General features: G+C 30.5%; 1 protein-coding gene across 1 annotated transcript; it reads left to right on the top strand.

Moving 5' to 3' along the window:
• Positions 1-19163: 19163 nt before the first annotated feature.
• On the top strand, positions 19164-20523 carry LOC107908291 (probable ascorbate-specific transmembrane electron transporter 1). The gene is made up of 4 exons (XM_016835509.2): positions 19164-19336; positions 19498-19546; positions 19771-19976; positions 20054-20523. The coding sequence occupies exons 1-4, from the start codon at positions 19178-19180 to the stop codon at positions 20309-20311; spliced, it is 672 nt and encodes a 223-aa protein (XP_016690998.2). The 5' UTR covers positions 19164-19177; the 3' UTR covers positions 20312-20523.
• Positions 20524-25058: the final 4535 nt, after the last annotated feature.

Genomic DNA, 25058 nt, shown 5'->3' with positions numbered 1-25058 from the left:
TAATGATTCAAGTTTATTTTACTAAAGTTTTTTTATTATTATTTGGTTCGAAATTTTTTCAGATATATATGATTTCAAATTTATGTGCTCTAACATGGAATTAGTTATACCATAAAAATATTTTAATTTGACATGTTTAATTTTTTAATTTAACTCGATTCGATTCGACTCAACTCGACTCGAATTTCATTTCATTCGACTTGATTAAAAAAAATTCAAATTGAGTTAGGATGATAAAATATGATTCATCAACTCGATTAACTTGAATTTTTTTTCACTCGATTCGATCGAACGCTCACCCCTGGTTTCTATTGTTCCTAGAATTGACGTTATTGAGCGAAGAGTTGTTCCTCTATGAGACACATCTTTTCCTGCATCTCAACAACGTGGTGTTGGAACCCAGTAGATGTTGTTGTTGGGAAGTCTGATTTGGATGAATAGTTACGAGGCTAAACAAGAGAGGGTTTGTTTTAAGAGATCATCTCTAGGGTTTTGTGGGGTGGCAGGGGAGGATGATGGGTTTAGAATTGAAGGCAAGGCTACAGTGGCAGGATTAACTGAAGGAGTATTAAGGATATTCATGAGTTGTGTTAGAGCTTCCATGATAGTCATGGTTGGGCGAGTCGGTGTTTTGGTTTGGGTTGAAGAAAGTTAGTGTCTGTGGCATCATTACCATTCATCGGAGTGGAGGAATTTGCAGGGTTGGTGTCGATGCTTTTGTTAATAGGGTTGTGGTTAGCATCATTTTAATTATGAGACATTTACTCTAGTCCACATTCACCGTACCAATTATTTATACAAAGAAATTTATATCTAAATTTATTATAGACTAAATCCGAATAAATTTTAACTATAAATCCAAAAAGTGTTTTACAATGATTGATTACTTTTATAGCTTTTTGAATATATATTATTTTGTAATTGCAACTACAATTTTACTTAAGAATATACCTATTAACTTAAGAAAATAATAGAAATACTTATTGTAAAGCCCAATTTTCTTTGCCCGGGCCCAAGTACTAAACAAAATAAACATTACAGGCCCAACAGACCTAAATTCACTACCCTAGGGCCCGATAAGCCTAAAAACCTTAAAAATTTCAGAAAACCCTAGCCTCCAGAGTATCCTAGGGCGCCGCAGCCCTTTGCGCCCCCATGTGCTGCCGTACACCTAATCTGTCGCCAGCCTTGCACCAAAACAGCAAAAAGCCGTTAACTTCACCATGTACCTGCAGACAGAGAAAGACGAAAACAACAACAACAAGCAGAAGCAGACAATAAAGAAAAAAGAAATGAAAAAAACAAAAAAAGAATTTTGTATTTCAGCTTTATAAGCCCAAGAATCAAATGATGTAAGGGGGGAGAAAATGAATGTAAAAAAAAATTGAACAGAATCAATCAAAAAATCACAAAACTGAAGAGAAAGTTTTCATTTTTTTCTTTCTTTTTCATTTTATTTTCGGATGCATGTTTCTTTTTTTCGTTTTTATTAATCATGTATATATATAAGAATATAGACATAAAATAAAAAGAGGAGAAGGCGAGGAGAAACCTTACCTGGGTGCGCTGTCGGAACCCTTCTGTGGGTCTTCATCGGAGACGAAGGGATTCGACCTTGAGAACGGCGTGAGGAAGGCTAGGGTTTACAAATCTGTTGTAAAATGGCTTAATGCCTTTGTGTTTTTTTTTGTTTTTTTAGCTTTACACAGACCTTAAAACGGCACCGTTTGAGGCCCGTTCCAATGGCTCCAAAACGGTGCCGTATTGAGCCAGACCCGTTGACCCGACCCAGATGCGGCTAGATCCGCGTGTTTTGGTATTGGTTATTTGCGCGCCAGGTCTTCCCTTTTTGCACTGTGGTTCAATATAGCCCCTTTTGTTTATTTAGTTTTGACCGCACAATTTCCTGCTGATTTCATTTTAGTCCATATTGCAGCGCTGCGTTTTGTGGATTGGGATATTTCCCACTTTAGTCCCCATATTATTCGTGCGCTCCTCTTTTGGTCCTAATTCTGTTTTTTATTTTCATGCTTTTAATTAAATATGATTTAATCCATGCCTATTTAATTTAGTGTACTTGATTTTTATTCGGTTTAAAATTCATTTTCTATTGTTTCTAGATATTTATTTTTTATTTTTTAATCTAACTTTCTTTTTATGTTTAATTTTAATATATTTTTTGTTTGTTATCAACACTGTTTCAATATTATAATATATTATTATTTTAAATCTATCATTAATATTGTATAAATTTACCATATATTATTATTCAAAATTTATTATGAATCATTATTTAAATTTGTCGCATTTTTATAATATACATACGCACATATATTTTATGTTTTATATATTTATACATACATATGTGTTTTATATTCTATAACTTTAAAATATATATATACATGCATTCTTATAATGTATATGTGTTTTATATTTTATAACCCCTATATATACATACATATATTCTTTTTTTGTATATACTTTATAATCTTAAAATATACGTATACTTATATACATTTTATAATGCACATATGTACATGTATTTTATAATTTATATATATATTTGTTATATTTTTGACAATTTTAAAATATATATATGCACACGTATTCTTATACTTTTTATAGTTTTATTAATTTTATTTACTACATTTTTGTTTCACTCGATGTTAATTTATCTCATTTACGATGATGTTTGTATTATTTATGCTTACATTATCGTGTTCAATGTTGTTTTGTTACCCACATTAACACCGTGTTTCATTTCTACTATTTCGTAATTTTATTCAATGCATAAATTATGATTTTTTGAATAAGCAAAATCTCGTGTTTAGATTCGAGAAGGTCGTACCCTAACTTACTGGGTTTCGATTTTCACAATAAATTTAAATACACGAATCTTTTCAAACTCAAGTTTTAAACGATCTCGGGAATTAAGAAGAGATCGTGTCCTAACTTACTGGGCGTGATCCTTTTTTTCTCAAGTTTTAAACAATCTCAGGAATTAAGAAAAGATCGTGTCCTAACTTATTGGGCATGATCCCTTTTTTAAATCTGAGATAGCTAAATATATTTTAAATAAGCAAATTTTTAACATTCATTCGTGCATTGGGAATTCAAGATATTGTGTCCTAACTTACTGGATATAATTCTCTTTCTCGATTAACGTAAAATATGTCATTTTTCCCGAAAATTTTCAACATTTCAATAAAGGATCGTATTTTAAATCTCTTTAAAGTTTTCAATCTTCGACACTAAGACATTAATTAATCAACTAGGTACCAATTTTGGGCGTTACGAGGGTGCTAATCCTTCCTCATACGTAACCGACTCCCGAACCCCTTTTTTTGAATTTCGTGGACCAAAATCGTTGTTTTAATAAAATTAAATCGTTTATTAAAAACAACCACTTTTCGATGTGACCCAATTACACCTCATCAAAAAAAATTGGTGGCGACTCCCATTTTCGTTTCATTTTTAAAAATTAAGTCAACCTCGTTTTATCAAAAAAAATGGTGTCACACTTATGATTTAATGTTTAACTAGTAACGAGAAATCATATGCAACCTTCTGTTTAGTGGGGTTGGGTGGCAAATTCTATTTGTGTTTTTGGATTTATTGTTGACGGATAGAGCAAGTTGATATCTATGTATATATGAATATGATAATATACATGCGGAAATTGTGAGAAGTGGTGCTATTATAGATTTTCTATTTATTTTTTTAGTTTTTAATTATTCATGGCTTAAATTGAATTAATTTTTAGTTAATTTAATTTTTCTAAAATTTAGATTAGATGTTTAAGAAAAATCACCATACATTTAAATTTATCTAAAAATAAATATTTAATTAAAAAATAAAATTAACTAGACTAATATCCATTTTATTTAATTTAAATATTATCTATTTTAATTTTAACTTATAATTATCAAATTTGGATGTAATCTGGATAGTTTAAGCAAAATTAAAATGTAAGTAAAATATACATTTCAAATTTTTTATATATTATCCATTTGATTATAAAAAATTTTATTTCATAAGTAATAAAATTGGATAATTATTATGTTTAATAATTAGATTTATTTAAATTTTAATTAGATAGTGATAATTTAAAATTTTAGATAAATGTTTAATTAAATAAGAAAATCAATTAGATAATTATCCTTTTGATGTAACTTAAATATTTATTTATATATGATCAATAATATTATGTATTTTAAATTTTAATTTTAACTTTAACATGAAAATTAAAAAAAACTAATTACATAATTTGGTTAACTTAAGTAAAATTTACAATTCAAAACTTTTATATATTATCCATTTTATTATAAAGTGTTTATTTAATTAAATAAGAAAATTAAATATAGTAAATTAGATAAATATTATATTTTATAATTAAATTTTATCATAATTTTAATTACATAATTAAAAATTTAAATCTTTTATTTAAAATCTTTAACTACCGTGCCCTCACAATTATAAATAGGTGATTGCTAACAATAAATTTCATCATAATATGTAGGTTTCTTATAGCATTTAGCTTTATATATATATATATATATGTAATTTTTTAAATGTGAAGAAAAGCGAAGCCCAAGGCACTTACTGACAGAGGCGGGTACAGCCCCTTAAAATGAAAAATTTTTATTTTGGCCCTTGAATTTTTTTTTAAAATTTTAAATTAATAAAAGTAAAATTGTTTTTTGGCCCCCTTAAAATTATAAAAATTAAATTAAATTTTTTAAAAATTATAAAGATATAAACTATAAAAAATTAAAATTTCATTCGCTCCTAAAATTTTGTTCTGGATTCGCCTTTGCTTACTGGAAATGAGAGTTAGAAGTATACATTGGAAAGTCATCACGATCAAACCATTGCTATTTATCGAATTCATAGTCGTAGCATTTAGGTTTTTGAATAAAATGTTTTCAACATATTAATACAATATTTTCAATTCTAGTAAGTACAAATCATATATAAACTATTTTATATGTCTGATGAAAGGAATTTCCAATTACATTTATCCTCAACAATGCACAGTCAATTTGGTGGAGTCGTGACTTAGAATTGTGAGCTCATAGTGTTTTATAAGTTCGCTTAAGAGTTATGCGATCTCAAAACTATGAACTTAGTGTTATGGTTGGGTGTCTCGATTCAAACGATTAAGAAATTTAATAGGTCGAATAAGAAAGCAGTAAGATCGATAGTGAGCACGAAAAGACTAAAGAAAGGGGCAAAACTGGTAGCTCTAGACCGAGTGTTAGTAGATATTCGACAAATAATATAGAAAGTTTGTCTATAGAAAAAGAGGGGTCGGGTGAGTTAATTAAATTAATAAAACAACAACCGATATATGTTTTTTTCTAAAATATAAATGTAAAGTAGTAATAAATTCAAAATATTTTAAAAATAAATTCTTCTATTTTTGTATTCTTATTTATTGCAAAATTATATGCCCTATCTTTTAGGAAACTATAATGAATTAAGTATAACTATTGTCAGTAATTATTATTCAAAATTTTGATGGTATGTTTGTATTATCAAATTTTTAATACTTTCAACTTATTCCTCTTTGATATAAATTTTATAATTAAAACCCTTTGTTGATTAATAGAGGTGTTCATGGGCCGGGCCCATAAAAAAATTTCGGCCCGAGTCCTAGGCCCAGGCCTGGCCCGAAATATAGGCCTGAAATTTTGTCCAAGTCCAGCCCGGGGGAAAATTCCTAGGCCCGGCCCGGCCCATTTTGTAAATAAACACCAAAAAAAAATTTAGAAAATTAAAAAAAAGTATTTTAAAAATATTTTAAAAATAAAAAAGTATTTTAAAATATTTTTAAAAATAAAAAATATATATTTATTATATTCGGGCCGGGCCCGGCCAAAAAAAGTGGTGCCCGAGGCCTGGCCCGTTTTCTAAACGGGCCTCATTTTTTGCCCAAGCCCATATTTCGGGCCTATATTTTTACCCAAATCCTCCCATATTTCGGGCGGGCCGTCGGGCCGGGCCGGGCCGGGCCACCTGGCCCATGAACACCTCTATTGATTAATCCTAAAATTTTTATTTTCAAATATTTCCATATTTTAAGTCTGTAATAATATTTATTTTTAATTTAATTATTAAAATTTAACTTGGGGGATATCGTAATTTTTTAAATATATTTATATTTTGAAAAGATCATATAAATATACAATAAAACAATTGAGACAAGGAATAATGGGTTAATGAGCCAAAAATGTCATTTTAAAAAGTTAATTAGCAAATTAGGTCTTTTTTTCTTTCCAAATTTAAGTTTCGTCCTTTCAAATTTTTTTTTGTGTTGGGTGTTGAAAATTTGGGAAGAAAGAATTATTTGTGTTTGTATTTTAGGGAGAAATTATGATAGTTTTAAGGTATGTTTGGGTTTACAATGATGCGGTGAGACTTCGAGACCCATACATTTCATTTCCAGTGTGGGAGTGCACCATCACCTTAGAAGATGTCACATTGCAATTCGGGCTCCCAGTTCACGGTGGTTATACGATCACGAGTTCAAGTATAACTAGGGATCCTAGTTGGCGGTAGTTATGCAATCATGGCTTCTAGCATAATTCGAACCCTTAGTTGATGGTAGTTATGCAGTCACAGGTTCAAGTTTCATACTACCAGAAGAGGGTGCTTTATAAATCCGATATATAAGTTTAGGATCATAATCATAGGGGAAAAAGGGGATCACTAGTATAATCAACTTACTCCTTTTCTCCATCAAAGTAGTCTCCTTAATCTCATTGTCTAAAATCTTTGTCAGATGTGAGAGCAAGAAGACTTTCAGGAGGTAAGTGACAGTGGCGGTGCAGAAAAAGCTAAAACACGAGTCGAGGAGACAACGATCGATGTCTCCCCGAGTCACGTTTAAGTTTTTCTCCATTTTCACAGTCACTCCCCCTCGAAAATCTTCTTACCCCCATCTCTAACATAGGTTTTGGACAATGAGGTTAAGGATATTACTTTGATGGAGAAAAAAAATATGTTGATTATACTGGTTAGCCCATTTTTTCCCCTATGATTATGATCTCAAACTTATGTATGAGGTTTATAAAGCATCATCTTCTGGTATATAGTTAGCATATGTATCAAGCCATTGGTTGAGGCGAAGCCCACTATTCCTATAATTGTCTTGGTTGTAGAAATGCAAAACAGATATGGTTACAAAGTATCATATCAAAAAGCGTGAAATGCCAAATAGATAGCAATGAAAGACCTATACTGTGATTGGGATGACTTACACAATGAGTTATAACATTGTGCGCTAGCAATGCAAGAGTATGTGCCCAGAACAACTGTATGAATTCGAACATTCGATGCATACGACCAAGTGGATAAGCTCGTTCCAAGTATAAAGATATTCCATCGTATTTTTTGGACATTCACGGCTTGTGTTAGAGCGTTCCCTAATTGTATGCTAATTGTCTAAGTTGATGGCACTTGGCTTTATGGGTAATACAAGCAAATATTGCAAATCGCGATTACAGAGGATGGGAATTGGAATTTCCTGTCAATCACCTTCGCAATTGTTGACAAAGAAAGTATGGCGATTTGGCTGATTGATCCCTAAATCGATAGGATAGTTCACTGCTTACCCTTTTCTCCGTATCCCATTAATTTCAAAACTCCCAACTTGTGTTTTCAAGTACTAATTTGCCCTCCCCCACAGTGACGAAACTAGGGGGCTGGTAGGGGCCTTGGTCCCTTTTAAAATGGAAAAAAAGTTATTTAAATTCCTTTATAATTTCATAAAACTTTAAATTAGTAATGGTAAAATTACACATTTCTCCTCAAATGATATAATTTTGATTTAATCATTTAAAAATTATAAAAATATAAATTATTAAAATGATAAAAATATATTTTTACTATCGTAAAATATATAATTTAATTTTGACTATCCCAAAAAATGTCTAGTCCCGCCACTGCTTCCCAGCAAACCCTCTATATTATTTCAGTTAATAATTGTGGGTTTATGTTATTGTGGTAAATACTTTTTTTTCCACGGTAAAAACCCCTATTTCTAATTCATGAGCCTAAAAACATATAATTTTCTTTTTTTAAAAATTAGTTATAAATGCCAAGGTAATTCTCCCCGACTCTTATGGACTGACTGATGTCCTCTAAGTACTCCACAGTGGCAGGGTTTCTGTGAGCTGACGTGACATCTTGTCCCCTTCCACGTCACCACCAAGTAGCCGTTACCCTATTTTCTACATATTGTCAGACATAATAAATATTTACCCAATTAATAATAGAAAAAGAATTAGACCGCGATTTATGGGCATGCAATGGCTGCTCGCTATCTTTGCATTTAGACCCCCGACGTTAACGCCGTTAATCATGCGGTCATTTCAGTCACAATTATCAAAAGGCTATTAGTATTATAACTTAACTCCAAAGCCTCCATCGAGAACGGTGTTACCCTTTCCCTTGGATCCTCTCTTCCACGGGCATGATTTATTTCATAAAGTTACTAAAAATTATATGCTTATTTAAATAAAAAAACAAATTATCCTTTTGTTTTTGTTTCTTGGGTAACGTGCAGGTGCATGGGAATCAACGGTCTTTTGCCAACTAAGCTTACTGGGGCGTATTAGACGTTGCGAGTGTTGTATTCCTTGAGAGGTTTATGCTTTTGCATGGGGATTATTATTATTATTATTAATTTCACAATGTTAGATCCCAAGGTACATAGGGTATGAAGTGGTTGCAGCATACGATGTATACCGTGCACGTGAACATCCCAATGATTGATAATCACAGCCGTGGATCTCGCAGAGATTTCAATCCGACGGTTGAGATATAATGATTTGACAGGGGTGATAAATGTAGGGGAAAACTCAAATTTTGCGTGTTGACCGGACAGGGCTGTAGCTAATCTATTTCTGAATCTGTGACTGTGTTGTACTCATACCGCAGTTAATCGCATTGGCCCAAATTTAAGGCACACATTTAATATTTTTGACTCTTCCAACTTTCACATTTTTTTTCATTAATTCCTTTTTTGTTTGTTTTTCAATTAGTTTGGTAAACGGTCATTTCCTTTTAACTCACATTGCTTAAACACGCATCACGTTGGAGCCACCATACACGAGTTTGGTAGCTCCTTAACAACCCTTGCTAATAATATATATCACAAGGGAAATGCATTTTATATGAGTGGTATGTAATATAACGTGGTATCTGTATTTGTCAAAATTTATATATTTTAATACGTAATTTTTTAATGTTTAATTTAATTTTAAAAGTTGATTTAATGTAAGTTATTTGTTAATATTATTATACTTGAATTTTTCATGATTTTATTAGATTTATTAAATACAATCAATTGTATGATTTAATTCAAATTTTAAGATCAATTTAATGAAATTTAATTACTAATATTATTAACCAATTATAACATTTTATCAAATTAAATTTAAAACTCGAATTAATCAGTATATTGGAAGTTTTTTACTAGGAAAAAGATATAAGGTGAGAAGGCTGTGGAAAATTAAGTAAAAAAAGTCAACAAACATGGGCATTTTAGTCATGAAAGGATTATTAAGTGGGGACTGGGAGACAAGAGATTCAGTTGCTTGCCTCCTCAAAAAACCAACTCATTAATATTAATAATAATTTTCTGCTTTTAGGGATGTTTGCCTGCCCTCTTAAGAAAATCGAGCTTTTTCTTTCCCTAAAAAACGACCCCGTAGGAGTGGGACACGTGTCATATGATCAAATTCCCTTCTTACAATATTCTGCCACGTCATCCGATCGTATTTGACACGTGTCGTAAGATTTGAATTTTATAACTAAGGTGGCAAAACAGCCTAGGCATATTTTAATGGATAGCTTTCGGTGTCACTAATTAAAAGACTACTTAATTTAAAATACACACTTCCCCACCTCATACTTTCACCTAACATTATTACTTTAATTCACAATCATTAACGTCTTTATGATTATAATAACTCCATCTTCCATATCAAACAAAACCTGTGAGGAGAAACATTATTATTTTTTAAATTATATTAATGACATACCCCGCTTTATAAAAATATTTTTATAATTTCTCAAGGTGATCCTAATTTAATTAAAGCTTTAAATAATAGTATAGTTCTAGTGTTAAAATAAGATGACATTCGTAAGAAAATATTGTATTCTTTTACTAGAATATTATTATTTAATTACTCATTATTCGAGTAAAATAATTGCACCTTTTTCTTATAAACAAGAATTGTGGAATGACTTAAAAGTAAACTAAACATATCAATTGTCAAAAAAAATAGTGACAATTTATTTATAGGATATTTTATTTTTTACTGAGCTCAAAAGTTTTGCAATTCTCATAAAGAGGAATTAACTTTCTCACTGAAAGTTAATAAAAGCTTTCCTTCTATACATTTAATTTGTATTTTTTGAACCCACACTCAAAACAAACCAATGTTCGAGGATAACAAAGAAGTTCATTTGATAGAAAGTCAAGAAACAACATAGACCACCTTCCTTAAACCACATGTAAACATTTAGTTAAATATAAGACTCAATTTTAAGAGAAAAAGGCTAAACTTTCGCTCACAAACCCAAAACTCCTACTTAGCATCAACAGTGGACGTGATTGAGAATCCAAATTATTAACAATGTGTGATATTTTGATACTATTACGTGTAATTGACTATCTTCATCATTTTTAAATATTTTAAATATTATTTTTTAAAATAATTTTTATGATTTTTTAACCTTTTGAAAAAATAAGAATTTTTAAAGAAATATAATAATCATTTAATATTGTTTTTATAATTTTTTCCATTTTAAATATTTTAATAAATTTAATAATTTTTTGCAATTTTTTAAACCACATTTAAACTAAATCTGGATAAATGGCTGTTCACGTTTAGATGAACTTAAATGTTCATTTGTTGACATTCATTTTAGTTGGTGTATTTTTAGTATTTTTATGATTCTTAAATTTTTTTAAAAATATATGTTAACGTAGCATACCATGTTAATATACTTATCCATGTGTCATATCATATCAATATATTTATCCATGTGGCATGCCATGTGTCAACTTTTCATTGCTTTTGTAAGCCATGCCAACATTTATTAATAGTTAAACTGATCAACGACAATTTTTGTTTACAAAAGGATTTAATTGATTTTTTTGTCACTTATGGCTATTGGTTACAATTTTTTTTTCTAAAGATTCAAGTTAATTTTTGAATTTTTTACTAACAGCATTTTATACCTTTAACCAAAAATATTAGGGTTTCATACAAAAATCTTAATTACTATTCCCTTATGTTATTTATGATAAAAAGAATCATTAACTAATGATAACTTTTTTTTGCATTTTAAATTTTATAACCTATGATGTAGTTATATGTTATTTTTAAAGTGTTATAAATATAGTACAATACAAATGCATATCCAAGTAATCACAAGTATCAAATTATTATAAACATAAACAAAGTGTTTGAATAGTCATAAAATAGAATCAAATTATTATAACACAAATATACTAAGAACTAGTAAAATCAAGGTAGTTAGTTCTGTATCGATGGGTGTACCGTTTTTGTCTTAGTATTGATAAGTACGGTGTGTTTTAGTGTACCATTTTAAATTTATCGTTGTTTTTAAATGTTTTTTTTTCACATATACATATTTCTAGTCTAATTTTTAATTTCTTAATAAATTACATATATATTTATAGTCTAGTTTTTAATTTATTCATAAATTGTATGCTATTTTGGTTAAAAAGTAATTTGTGTATTATATTTACATGCAAATATATCTATATAAATACATTTAAATCTAAATATAAGTTTTAAAATTATTAATTAGGTGGGATAATTCAATTTGATAACTTTCACTTTAAATGTAATTTTGGAAAATTAAAATGGTTAAGATAAAATATTTAAAAATTGGTTTAAAATGTCAAAACTTTGTACCGATCGATATGGGAAGGTATACACCGATACAAGCCGGTATTGATCGAGATGGTTGGAACGTATTAAAATTTTAGCCAGAACAAAACATAGACTACTTGATATTAATTTAACACAAAATGATATGTACCAACCGATATGATACCAACTACCGTGACTATAATCCAAACTAAAACACCAAGTGAATCAATTGGACAGGAATCCATATATCACTAGATTTGGTGATATGTATTCTCAAAAACAGAATTAATACAAATTTTAGGAATAAGTTATGTGATGCAGATCTAAAAAATTTAGTGGAGAGAAAAAAAAAAGATTGGCTAATTGACCAGTGAGTTGAGACTTAAGAGCACGCATCATCGATATAACAACCAAAGTACAGGGATTGCATAAGCAAATGGATTTTGAATGTTACCTAAAAGATAAAACAACAGTCAGAAGGTTAATATTAAAATAAAAACAGGTAAAATATGATGCTTGGACTATCAATGTCTTCTTAACTCCTTTATTTATTGCAAGTTGCAACCATGGGAAAACTTGTTATATACTGCTGCTTATATAATTTTAATATAATAATAAATTTAAATTTTTATAAATTATAAAAGGTTTAAATGGGTCTTTGCTCTTTTTAACTTATATAGCTATGGTTGATTACATAATGCTTAATCTTAAATTGGGAGAAGCTATATCCGTATCAAAGATAACAATAAGAAAAACAGAAGATAGAACAGAAATAAAAGAAGAAAGAGGGCAGGAGGAGAACATTGCAAAGTTGTAGGTTCCACATGTCTTTGTAATAACTAGTATTATAAGCTCTAAATATTTTAAAAATTTGAAGGTAGGTCCTTCACATCTTTTTTATTCCCGACATGTCAAACCACATAAGACAATGGCAAGTCATATGATCTCCCCTTCTACCTCTCACACCCATAGCACACATGCGTGGATGATTCATTTAATCTCCATTGCTTATATATCAAGGTACATATGATCTTTTTCATCGGACACTAATGTGGGTTTAAATTGATTCTCCTCTTAATATATCAATACCAAAATAAATTATAAGCATCTTCCTTCGCCTTGTATTTTTCAAATGGTGATAACAAATAATTGAGATATTTGATGTATTTTGCCTTTTGCTGCTCAAAGGTTAAGGATTTAAGACAGAACAAACTTACCAATTACGCAAAGTTTCTTTATACAGATCTCATTAGTTTATGTTCATACACCCAAATTACTTTGTTCATAAGTTATATATAGATAATTTTATATGCTATTTCGCTTCTTTAGCACTCTGTTTTTTTTTTACAGGGGCTCGAGGAAGCTTTAGTTTACTTTGTACTCACGTTGTGAGATAAAATCGTGAAAATTACCTATCAATGATGTGTAGGGAGATAATAATTTGGTCTTGACGATAGTGTCTGAATTGTACCATAAAAATAAGATGATTTAAAAATATATTTTTATTATGGGATATCATTTGAATGAATGATAAAAAGAAATAACATTGAAAAATTTACCATGAGAGAGTAAAAAGAAAAGGGAAAGAGGGCATTTAATACTGGGGCAGGAATTGACAAATGAAGGGGTTCCGGAACATTTCAAACAGAGAAGGTTCCTTTGACAATTTTATTTTTTATTTATATATGCCCACCTCATTATTATGTTGCTTGTGGCCATCCAAAACCCCTCACCATTTCCCATTCTATCAACTTACATTCTATCATATTTACCAAATCTTGTACCCTTTTTTTACTTTAAAAAATTTAAATCAAAATAATTTTGATTTTTGTTACAGTTTTATATTTAAAATATTTAAAAACATAGATCTTTTTATAATAGAATTTAGGATTAATATTTATTATATTGAAAATATATTATTTTAATTCTATAGGTAGAGTTAAAAAATTGTCATTCTTGTAAAGTCTAAAAACTCTACGAATAGTGTATCAAATATTTTTTCTAAAATTTATTTTTTTTAATTAAATGTGGGTTTGGATAGACGATTGGGTGCGGTACAATGTGTTTAGTTTTTTTTACCTTATTTAATTTTACCACTACTGCTATTTTTACACTAACCGCAGTTAAATATGCCGTTCATCTAAACCCACCTTAAATTAATGTTTGATTATCTTATAATACAAACTCAACCAAACGATATATAAATTACCATTAAAAAATAATTTACAAAAAAAGAAAAGAAATTATTGTGATTTAAGTACATCCAAATTCCAAAACATATGATTATATATTCACAGCTGAATGGGGCATTTGACACATTGCCACCACCGAAAACTTGGCTATCATTTGCTTTTGCACATGTTGCTTCAGCCATATAAACTATATCCACATATCTACATCCTCATTATTTCATAAAAATTAAAAAAAGAAGAAGAGAAATTTGGAAATCCGAACATGAAAGTTTCTTAGAAAATTAACACTATCAGTAAAAATTAAAATTGAATTCAAACAATTTACCTTTTCTACATATTTTTCTAAACAATATGTTTGAAAAGAGAATTATCAATTTCAATATATTTATTCAAGAGTGAGTGCTACAACTAAATTATAAAATTTTTAAAAGATTAAAAATGTACTTTTACTATGTATTATTAATTCATGATTCCATTATTTTTGAAGGGAGTAAATATAATTTTTCATATTTAGGAAGGTCAAAGTACAATTATATCATTTTCAAGGGGCTCACCTTTGTATTTATCACATTATTGACTTTAATTCGATATAAGAGTTTGTAATTGATCTAAACATAAATTATTTATTTGAAGTTTGTACTCAATTGATGCACCCTTATCCGTGTCTCAATTCAATTGTGAAATTACCAAAAGATCAATATTTTATAAAACAACAAATATAAATCTAAGGGTATTTTTATCTTTTTACATACAATTTTTAATATATATATATAATGTGATTTGAATCTAAGACTTTAAAAGCTCCATTCTCTATTTTATCATTTCAACTTAAATCAAATTTAATTTTTATAGATTTGTTATCTAATTTTTTTCAACTCATACAGTGAATATGCCATAACCTAATAGTCCTAAAATTAGGTACAAAATCCAAGTTTTGGGATTCAAATATTAAACTTGAATATGAAATTAAACTTTTTTTTGTTTTATTTAATATTTGTATGTATATGCAATGAATATGAAATTGAATGGCATTGATAGGTTACAAAAAAAGTGGAACCTAAATATTGGGTACAAAGTCGCAGTCGTAACAGTTAAGAGAAAGGTGTAAGTTAATGAATCCTTGTGACTATGGGTATGCTAAATTTGTCCCTTTTAACTTGTTTTCTTGAAATCTACAGAGAGTGTTTGCAATTTGCAGGCAATTTTCACTTTATTTGCCTTTAACATTCTATTGACTTGATTTGGTAAAGACTTGAAATAGAAGTTATTCACATGTTTTCATTTTTTGAAGGTCAATCTTCACCATGCTCTTACCATTACAAGTCTTTTTCTTGTACAACTGTAACCATTTTTTTTATCCATTTTGGAAGGCATCCCCATTGTACAACTGTAGATATCAAACCCAGATAGTCATAAATTTTGTCATCATCTCAACTTTTACCATACATGTTTCAAAGAGAGAAAGAAAATCACAAGCTCATGTTTGTATACATATAGGTGAAAGGCTTATTAATCTTTTACCATATATCTAATTGTTCAATCACAAGCTCATGTAACAGGCACCAAAAATCAATGCAAAGGGGCACGTCTAATGTGGGACAAACCTGCATTTAAATACCCTTATATCTCAAGATTAGATTGATGGGTATTCTTATTTGAATTGAGTTTTGAGATTTGTACATTATATGAATTCTGGGTATGGTCCAAATCATCGTTTTTGGCATGAATTAAGCCAAGGGTTTTAATGAATTCATTGTTAGACATGATGGGTGGTAGGGAATGGGATTGGTTAAATGGATAACACCAATCTTTTTCCCATAATTATCATTATTTTCCTTCCTTCAATAAAAAAATAAATTATATATATGTAATTAAAACTTGAAGTTTAACTCAATTTATATAATCACAATGAAAAAAATATTCAATAAATTTGAAATTTTAATCTCGTAATTCAAGCGATATCAAATTTATTTATAAGGTTCGTATAAAACTAAGGTTGGTGGTTCGAGCTACGACACGTCTAAGTACATCTATAATTATTCGCATGCCCAATACTAACACATATTTTGAGTCTTTTAGATATCACTTTCCATCATCTGTGAACTATACACAACTCTTTGCGGAGGGTGAGGGCCAAAACTACAATACCTTCTATTATTGACAGTCCAAATTATTTACCTAAAAGATGACACTTCAAAAACTTTTTCAAAAAATTCGATTGGGGTCACAATATTCTTTTTGGTTGTTTTTCCCCATTAGGTGAAATAAAAGGATGCGTGGAGATGAAGGAATAAATGGAAGAGCCAGGTTAGCAATGGACAAAATAGAGTTGGACATGATAATTGAGATTTGAAGATATAATAGGAACTGTGATGGTTGACAAAAAAAAAAAAACTTAATTATTTCCCACTTACAACTTACAAATCCATAATTATTTGGTATGATGGGAAAAATTCCTGCTTTTTAAAAGATTTCTTAGCCTCACAGCCATTGTTCAAAATATGTATAGTAATGGGTAGAAAAGAATGAAACCATTATTATTGAGCACAACCTCTCAGGTAATGGTTGGTCTACTACATGACAAATTGAGATTCTTAATAAAATTAAATCATATTCATTGATTAAAATTTCTTTTCTCTCTTAAACTTTATGTTTATGTTCCAATTCACAATCAAACTCAAGAATATGATTCCTCCTTGGTGGTGATGATGATGGTTCAGGCACCATTCTTTATTTTATGTTTATTATTATTTATTTTGACAATAAAATGGTGGTATATCTTAATTAAAAAATTCACAAAAACTTGTGCATCCAACCACTTTCGGCAATAGATTACAAATTACCAAAGTAATATAAACTGGAAGGTGCAGTAATATATTTTCTATTGCCGTCCAAGTTGGGACAAAAGCATCGGAAATTGGCAAATTTAGACGAGTTTCTATGCATCAAAACATGAAAACAAATGAAAGAAAATTGAGCATAAAATCAAGAGCAACACAACACACTCTCCCAATCTAAATCAACTCTAATTTTATTTTATGTGGGAATAATTTAATAATAATAATAAGAGGGGCCAAAATTAGAAGATGGAGACACTGTCTTCTTCAAGTAGTTATGCCTCTGAAAGCTTAAAAAAGGGAAATTATTTTACTTACCTGACAACCACTATATACTGTGATGATTTCCTTTGGTAATCCCATAATTAAAAAAAAAGAGGAAATGAAGTAATGATGGCACTATACAATCAATGGCCTTCATAAGTTGAATCTTTGAAATAGTGGGAGACCTGCATCAATCATACCCAACCCTTCTTTACTTTTTTATTTCCCCTAATAAAATTCTTTTTGTAAATTGTATAATACATTTAAAGAATGGTGACCTCAAAGATATAGAAAAATTGAAGACATATTACCGTATCTTTGAAGGGAAAGGAAATAAACAAGGAAGGAAGAGAGTGTAAAATTGTAATACATATAATGAAGCAATGGGGTTGGTCCTGAATTTAGAGGCAAGTGCATACAAAATGACATGGTTATAGAATCATGACTTGCCTTTTTCTTTTTTTTTTTTGTGAATAGTGGGATTTTCGTCGCTGAGTTATTTAGTACAGCTGCTAGCTTAGGTAGGGTGGAGTGGTGAGTATAGGGTTTGGTTTGCTGCAATGCAATGAATGAGGTTAGCAAACATTATTGCACAAGTGTTTTGTAGACCTAGGAAACTTTGTCAAAAGTTTCAATCCAACCATTTCCAAATCTGGTTCAAATTCAAGTGAAAAAAAAAAACCATGCTTTTGTGCTTTAGTTTTCAGTGCTTAATTATCCGTTGAACATATTGGCTGGAACTTCTTCGAGGCATTGTAACTTTGCAGACCCCGTTTTAGATATGATAATTTAAGATACAACCCAGATTTGATTTGCTACGGACAAATGAGCAATGAGAAGGAATATTAAGTGAAACTTTAGAATGACCCATTTTATGTGGGTTGGGGTTCACTTTGAGGCCTATGTCAAAATGGTTATTGGCTGGCAACAAGTATTACTAACGGCATTTTTTAGTCCTAATATAGATCCAAAATGGCTAAGAGCTTAGCATCAATCTTCTAGAGCCAGGCCTAGTTTGGCAATCACAACTTCCTGGGCTGCTGGGAGTTCGAGACTCAGGTTTTAAGCTTAGGTCGTGATATGGATCAATACAAGTTGATCAAGTTCTTGGTTATAAAAAAGAAGATGAAACATGTTTGACCCGTAATAACTTTTATACATATATTATTATAAAATAACATATATTACTCTATATAAATATAACTAGTCATTTTAAATGACTATAACTATAAAAAAAAAAACTCAATTAGCATTGCAACAACGTGCAGAATGTGAGTTTGATCTCACTTAAGATTTAAGGGTTTGGGAGGATTTATAGGTAAAAGAAAGCTTGTATAAAAAGAAAGATAGGTAATGAAAACTGGTATTATTATAATTATATATAAAAATTACAATATATGAGAAATAATCATATTACACCCTCATTAAAATTACATAAAAGAGTTATTTAAATATATTAGCAAAAAGTAAATACTAAGTAGTACAGTTATTATTACTTTTACATAAAAACTAGATATTATGGAATTATTTACAAACTTAAATTAATGTATTTTATTTTAATTTAAAATGCAAGAAATATTTGAAGAGTTTAGCTAATCGCACAAGTTGAGTTTTAGAAATGGACGAACTAAATCATTAGTAAAATTTATGATATGAACACCTTTGGCTTTTCTTATGGCTCCAAACGCTGCCTATTCTCCGCAATAACCCCAAACCACAAACAAACAATCGAATGCAAGCCTTACTAAGTTCTCTGCATGATTGGTAATTGAAACCATTAAGTCTCATACATACTTTAATTAGCCCCAATATTGTTCATGTTATTGGAGTTGTCACCATTGAATCAGCCGGCTGGACGGTTTGGTAGTATCTTCCCCAATCAAACCAAAAGCTCTCTTTGTTAATGGCTCAAATGATTTTATATAACACTACTGACTACTGAGTTCTCCATCTAGGTTCTGCAGATGCAATGGCGCCTAAGAGCAGAAGCTACCAAATTTCTGCAACCCCTGTTATAGTATTTGGACATTTGTTGTTTATAGCAGTGACAACCCTTGTGCTAGTTTGGCTTCTCAAGTTCCGGGAAGGCCTTGCTTTTGAATCTGCTAATAAGTTCAAGATTTTCAATGTGAGTTCATTTGCGTTGAGAATCCCTTCTCTTTCTTCAGAAACTGTTTCATATCTTTGTTTCTATATGATCTGTGGAGGACCTATTGTTCTTGCATGGATCAGTTTGCTTCTATGCCTACATTTTAATCTCTTTCAGCTCCCCCCCCCTCTCATTTGCAGCTTCATCCACTTCTAATGGTGATTGGATTCATATTAATGGCTGGAGAAGGTAAGTAGTAATTGTCAGTGGCTTTTCATGTATATTAACATAATTAATTCAAACATTATGTCTATGTTGCTCTACTCTTTCATTTTCTTGAATGTCTAATGCTCCGTACGATATATTTCCAGATTATATATTAGAGTATCATTGAATGAATTTTATTGAAATAAGGAAATCTGATTGAAAAGTGATGTGCATTATTGTTATGACTGAACATATATATAAAACAGCAATCATGGCATACAAGTCAACCCCAAGTAGAAGAGACATACAAGTGCAAAAGGCAGTCCACCTAACATTGCAAACCATTGCTCTTGGTTGTGGGATCTTTGGGATTGTTGTAATCTTCAAATTCCATAATGAGACCAACATGCCTGACATGGTTACCTTACATTCTTGGCTAGGCATGATTACCATATGCTTATTTGGTTTACAGGTACCTAAAATTTTAATCAATTTCTTTCTAATTCAGTTAGGAATTTAAAACAAAAACATCCCTATCTGGTATTGCAGTATTTGCTAGGATTCTTCTCGTATGTGTTCCCAGGTGCAGAATCATATTCAAGAGCAGCCTATCTGCCATGGCACACTTTTGGTGGCTTACTTATCTTCTTCTTAGCAATATGCACAGCTGAGATGGGGTTGCTTCAAAAGTTCCTTTCGTTATTCCTAATTCGCTCCCAAGAAGCTCTCATTGTCAACTTTATAGGATTGTTGCTTTTCCTATTTGCAGTTGCTGTTGCCCTCACTGTGGTTCTCCCCAGATATTAGTCATGGTTCTTTACTTTCAAATTATTGGACAATTTTATGAAGAAAATTCATGAAAATTCATTATTGCCGGGACTCAAAACTTTTTCCATTTTCTTTCTTCCTTTGTCATACCTAATAATCATTTTTGGATTTTAAAAAAATAATAACAATAATTCTTTTAACTTTTTTATTTTTCAAAGATAAAAAGTCTCAACTAAAATTAAATGTTGATTTCATTAATGACACCGTGTCACATTAGTCCCTGCAAAATCAGCCATGCAAATGGACATCTTCAAGTCTATAATTTTGGGGGTTTATTTATAAAATGAGCTTCAACAAATAACCCAAAGTTCATGCATGAAGTATCGGTAAAAGTATTATAAAGATATTTATATTAAAAATTAAATTGTATTTTAATTCTTTCACTCAAAAATAGAAAAAAATCAGTCTTTATACATTAAATCAAAAAGTAAATTGGTTATTTTTGTTAAAAATTTCATTCATTTACATTGTTAAAAAATCGGTGTGGTTAATGAAATAATTAAAAGTGATACATGATGTGCCACGTATACCTCATGCTAATTACATGGGCCTGTTTTTAATAGTAGAAATATATATAATTTTTAATAGAATGATCAATTTACTCTAGACCTATTCATGGGCCGGGCCAGGCCCACAAAAATTTCAGCCCGTTTACTAGGCCCGGGCCTGGCCCGAAATATGGGCCTGAGATTTTGCCCAGGCCCAGCCAGGAGAAAAAATATGGGGCCCGAGCTTGGCCCGGCCCGGCCCGTTTTTAATTAAAATTAAAAATATTTTTTTAATAAAATTAAAACTAATTGTTATTAAAATTAATTGTTAGTAAAATTATCAAATTATTAATTGTTAATTGTATTAATTGTTATAATAAAATCTAACATTTGATTAGTAAATTTATCAAATTATTAATTGTATTAATTGTTGTAATAAATCTAACATTTGATTAGTAAATTTATCAAATTATTAATTGTATTAATTGTTGTAACAAAATCTAACATTTGATTAGTAAAACAAACTTGATATTTTATTATTATTATTTTGTAACACTAGTCAAGGAAATGAAAGTAAATAAACTTAAAATAAAAAACTATTATATTTTAAAAATAAAAAATATATATATTTAATATTTTTTGGGCCGGGCCGGGCCGGGCCCGGGCTAAAAAATCTTGCCCGAGGCCCAGCCCATTTTTTAAACAGGCCTAAATTTTTGCCCAATCCCATATTTTGGGCGGGCCATCGGGTCGGGCCGGGCCGTCTGGCCCATGGACAGGTCTAATTTACTCTTTAGTCTAGAGATATAGAGATTAATTTATTTATTTTTAAATGAAGGAAACAAAATGCAATTCAATCCAACTTTTAACACATGACGTTGGATTGCTTGGATTCCTTGGCTTACAATTGGCACATGTAGAGAGCTATCCATGGGCCGGGCCGGGCGGGGTTCGGGCCGGGCCAAAAAAATCAGCCCGTTTTCTAGACCCGGGCGGCCCGACCCAAAATATGGGCTTGGGATTTTGTCCAGGCCCGGCCCGGGAAAAAAATGGAGCCCGGGCCTGGCCCATTTTTAAAATTACACATCGGTACACAACCCACAGCTCATCAAACCCCATATTTATACCCTCTTCCTTTGCTTATAATTTTAACTCTCCCCTATTTTAAAGCTGACCAAAAAAGAACCCACTCTTTCATCACGCTCCCCCTTCATCCTATAAAGCATATTTTTTTTCTTAGCTGTGTTCAGCTTTTGTCTCTGTTTTTATCATTTGTTTTCCACAAATTTGTGCGAAGGGTAAGGGTTCTTTTTCCCAGCAATCAAAAGGTACCCTTTAGCCAAACCAGGCGAAAATTAAGCTCTTTTAGCTACAGATCCGACCATTTGAAATGGAGATGGAAGGTGGTCGGTCTCGACTCTTGACCAAAACTCCATAACTACAATCAATTGCAGAGTTCAAGGATTTCGTTAAATCCAGACACCCTTTTCGTTATTAAGCTACCTGATCCAAGGTTCTTACTTGTTTTGTCGCGTTCGCTGTTTATTTTTGAAGATTTGGGTTTTGATTCCATTGAAGAAATTGAGAAGAATCTAGTTGAAATAGTGATTATATATAATTTTAGGATGCAGGAAGCAGGAAGAAAATGAGAAAAACATCTTTTGAGTGCAGGAAGCAGTGATTATATTCAGAACTACTACGATTAACAGAATCTATACACCCGATCAGTTCTCTGATATTATCATAAGATCCTACACTACTTTCATTCAGGTATCATTTAAAGAATAAACAAACAGTTTCAGGTTTACCTTAATTACGATTCTGTTGGAGAACTGAAGGTGGATCGATGGAGACAGACAGACGGGGTTAGGGATTTTAGAAGGCACATAGGGATTTTGGAATTTTGAAGACAAACTGCCGGCATGGGAAAGTGAAAAATAAAACTAAAAATTAAAAACTTAAAATTAAAACTAAAATTAACTATTATATTTTAAAAATAAAAAATATATATTTAATATATTTTCGGGCCGGACTCTGGCTAAATTTTTTTACTCGAGGCCCGGCCCGTTTTCTAAACGGGCCTCATTTTTTGCCCAAGCCCATATTTTGGGCTTATATTTTTACCCGAACCCTCCCATATTTTGAGCAGACTGTCGGGCCGGGCCGCCCAGCCCATGGACAGCTCTAGGCACAAGTAGACTAATATTGGCTTTATCCCATTAATACATCTAGTTAGCACAAGCAGGCTAATATTGCATTGTTTTATCCTTAAGATTATTGACATATTCTATTGGGTATTAACGTTTTAAATTAATTATAATTTGTCTATTCAATTAGGTTTGTTTTGACCTTAAATTAGATGACCTTTTTGCTTTCCAAGAATTTCCCATATATACCTAGTCATCTATATCATATTATTCGTAATCTTAAAATCCATGCTGTTTCCTTAAATTTTATTTTATTTTCTTTAACCTTAATTATGATCATAAATAGTGAAGATTTATTTAAAGCAATGATTGAAAACTCTTGTTTAAAGTTTAAATCTTATATATATATTTTTATTTATTTTAATATTGTAATGATAAAAAATTTATCATCTTAGTCCACTTTCAACAGTGTTTTTTTTGGGAGGTATTAAGTGTCTAATTAATCTTGTCATGATGTGTTCTATAAAATCAAAGAATCTATTCTTGGTAGATTAAAAACATCTTGTCGTAAGAACATATATCTTCTTCTGTCGTGTCCTTATTTCTTTCAGTTCAGCACTGTCTTTTTTTCTCCCCCTTCAACTACTAATGTCTATAAATGGGATATTTTTATCCATCTAACCCAAAAAAATTTAATATTTATAAAAATAATCCTAGTTCAAAAATGTTCACTAAAATGACCTGAAATGAACAATAAATTTGGGTTTCGGGAACCCAATGGCCTGCACCACCTTGTGTTTTGGCCATATCATTACCTGATGATTGTGTTAGGCTTTAAAAAAATAAATTTTTTGAGTTTGGAAACCCAATGGCCGGCACCAGGATGTTTTTTTTAAATCGTATCATACTGATATATAAATATATCAACTTATAAGTGGGGTATTGATGCAACGTAGACCTGATTCAAGTAGAAGACGACTAATTGTGATGAAACTACTATTCAAAATAATTGTATTATTTCTTTAAAATGTTTATATTTTTTTTATATATGTAAATTTAATGTAGTTGTTTAGGATTTAAGGTTTCATTTTTATATTTTCGTGTATTAATTTCTTAGAATGTTTGTATTTTTTTGTATCTCCAAATTTAATTTAGCCCGTATTATATGTAGTTTGAATTTAAAATTTTCGTGTATTAATTTTACCCATCTGTTTGTAGTTTGTTGGGTGTTTAAATTTAATTTAGTCTGTGTTATATATAGTTTGAATTTAAAAATTTCGTGCACTAATTTTATCCATCTGTTTTTAGTTTGTTGGGTGTTTAAATTTAATTTAGCCCATATTATATATAGTTAGAATTTAAAATTTTCATGTATTAATTTTACCCATCTGTTTGTAGTTTGTTGGGTGTCTAAATTTAATTTAGTGTGTATTATTTTTGTTTGAATTTTATATTTTTGTGTATTAATATTCTAGAATGTTTGTATTTTATTGTATCTGTAAATTTCATTTGTTGTGTACTATTACTTATTCGAATTATATATTTTTTATTAAATATTTTGAAGTAATTTATTCAAACAAATAATTATTTTAGAGAAATTAAATTAATATTAAAAACAAAATAATTACAAAATAAAGTAAATATTTATAGATAAAAATCAAAATTTTCGTGATCTTGGCGACGTCCCCAGCGCTAATGTGTAACGGTTCGGTTACCTCTGTCGGCGATGCCGTGCACCTTGCTGAAGTGTTTGATAGTGTCTGGTGTACTTAGAAAAGTAGTATAATCATATACACCATAATAGGGAGTTAAGGGGTATTGCGTGACCGGAGGTGTCAATGGGAAAATATCCTCAGTAGTAAGTGTACGTGCTTCTCGATCGAGCTCGGGTGGTATGAGGACGATCCATACCGTGTCGAATGTTAAGGCTCGGGGTTGTCACAAAAATATCCTTGAACGATGGAGGAAATTGGGGCTCGGGCTCCTGGTGGTATGATGATGAGCTGAATGCTTCATATTGGGGCTCAGGTTTGGGGTTCTAGGCAGAATCAATTTTGGTGTTCTTGAATGGCAGAACTAGGTTATGGTGCG

This window comes from Gossypium hirsutum, chromosome D02 (genome assembly GCF_007990345.1).
Source record: "Gossypium hirsutum isolate 1008001.06 chromosome D02, Gossypium_hirsutum_v2.1, whole genome shotgun sequence".
NCBI lineage: Eukaryota > Viridiplantae > Streptophyta > Magnoliopsida > Malvales > Malvaceae > Gossypium > Gossypium hirsutum.
The sequence above is the reverse complement of the archived record's forward strand: the minus strand, read 5'-3'. Positions and strand labels throughout refer to the sequence as shown.

What these genes read in the sequence shown, in the direction of transcription:
- LOC107908291 (XM_016835509.2), top strand. Translation starts at nt 19,178, where the DNA reads ATGGCGCCTAAGAGCAGAAGCTACCAAATTTCTGCAACCCCTGTTATA. An exon ending in ATAAGTTCAAGATTTTCAAT is followed by an intron (nt 19,337 to 19,497) that starts GTGAGTTCATTT and finishes TCTCATTTGCAG; the next exon opens with CTTCATCCACTTCTAATGGT. An exon ending in TATGCTTATTTGGTTTACAG is followed by an intron (nt 19,977 to 20,053) that starts GTACCTAAAATT and finishes CTGGTATTGCAG; the next exon opens with TATTTGCTAGGATTCTTCTC.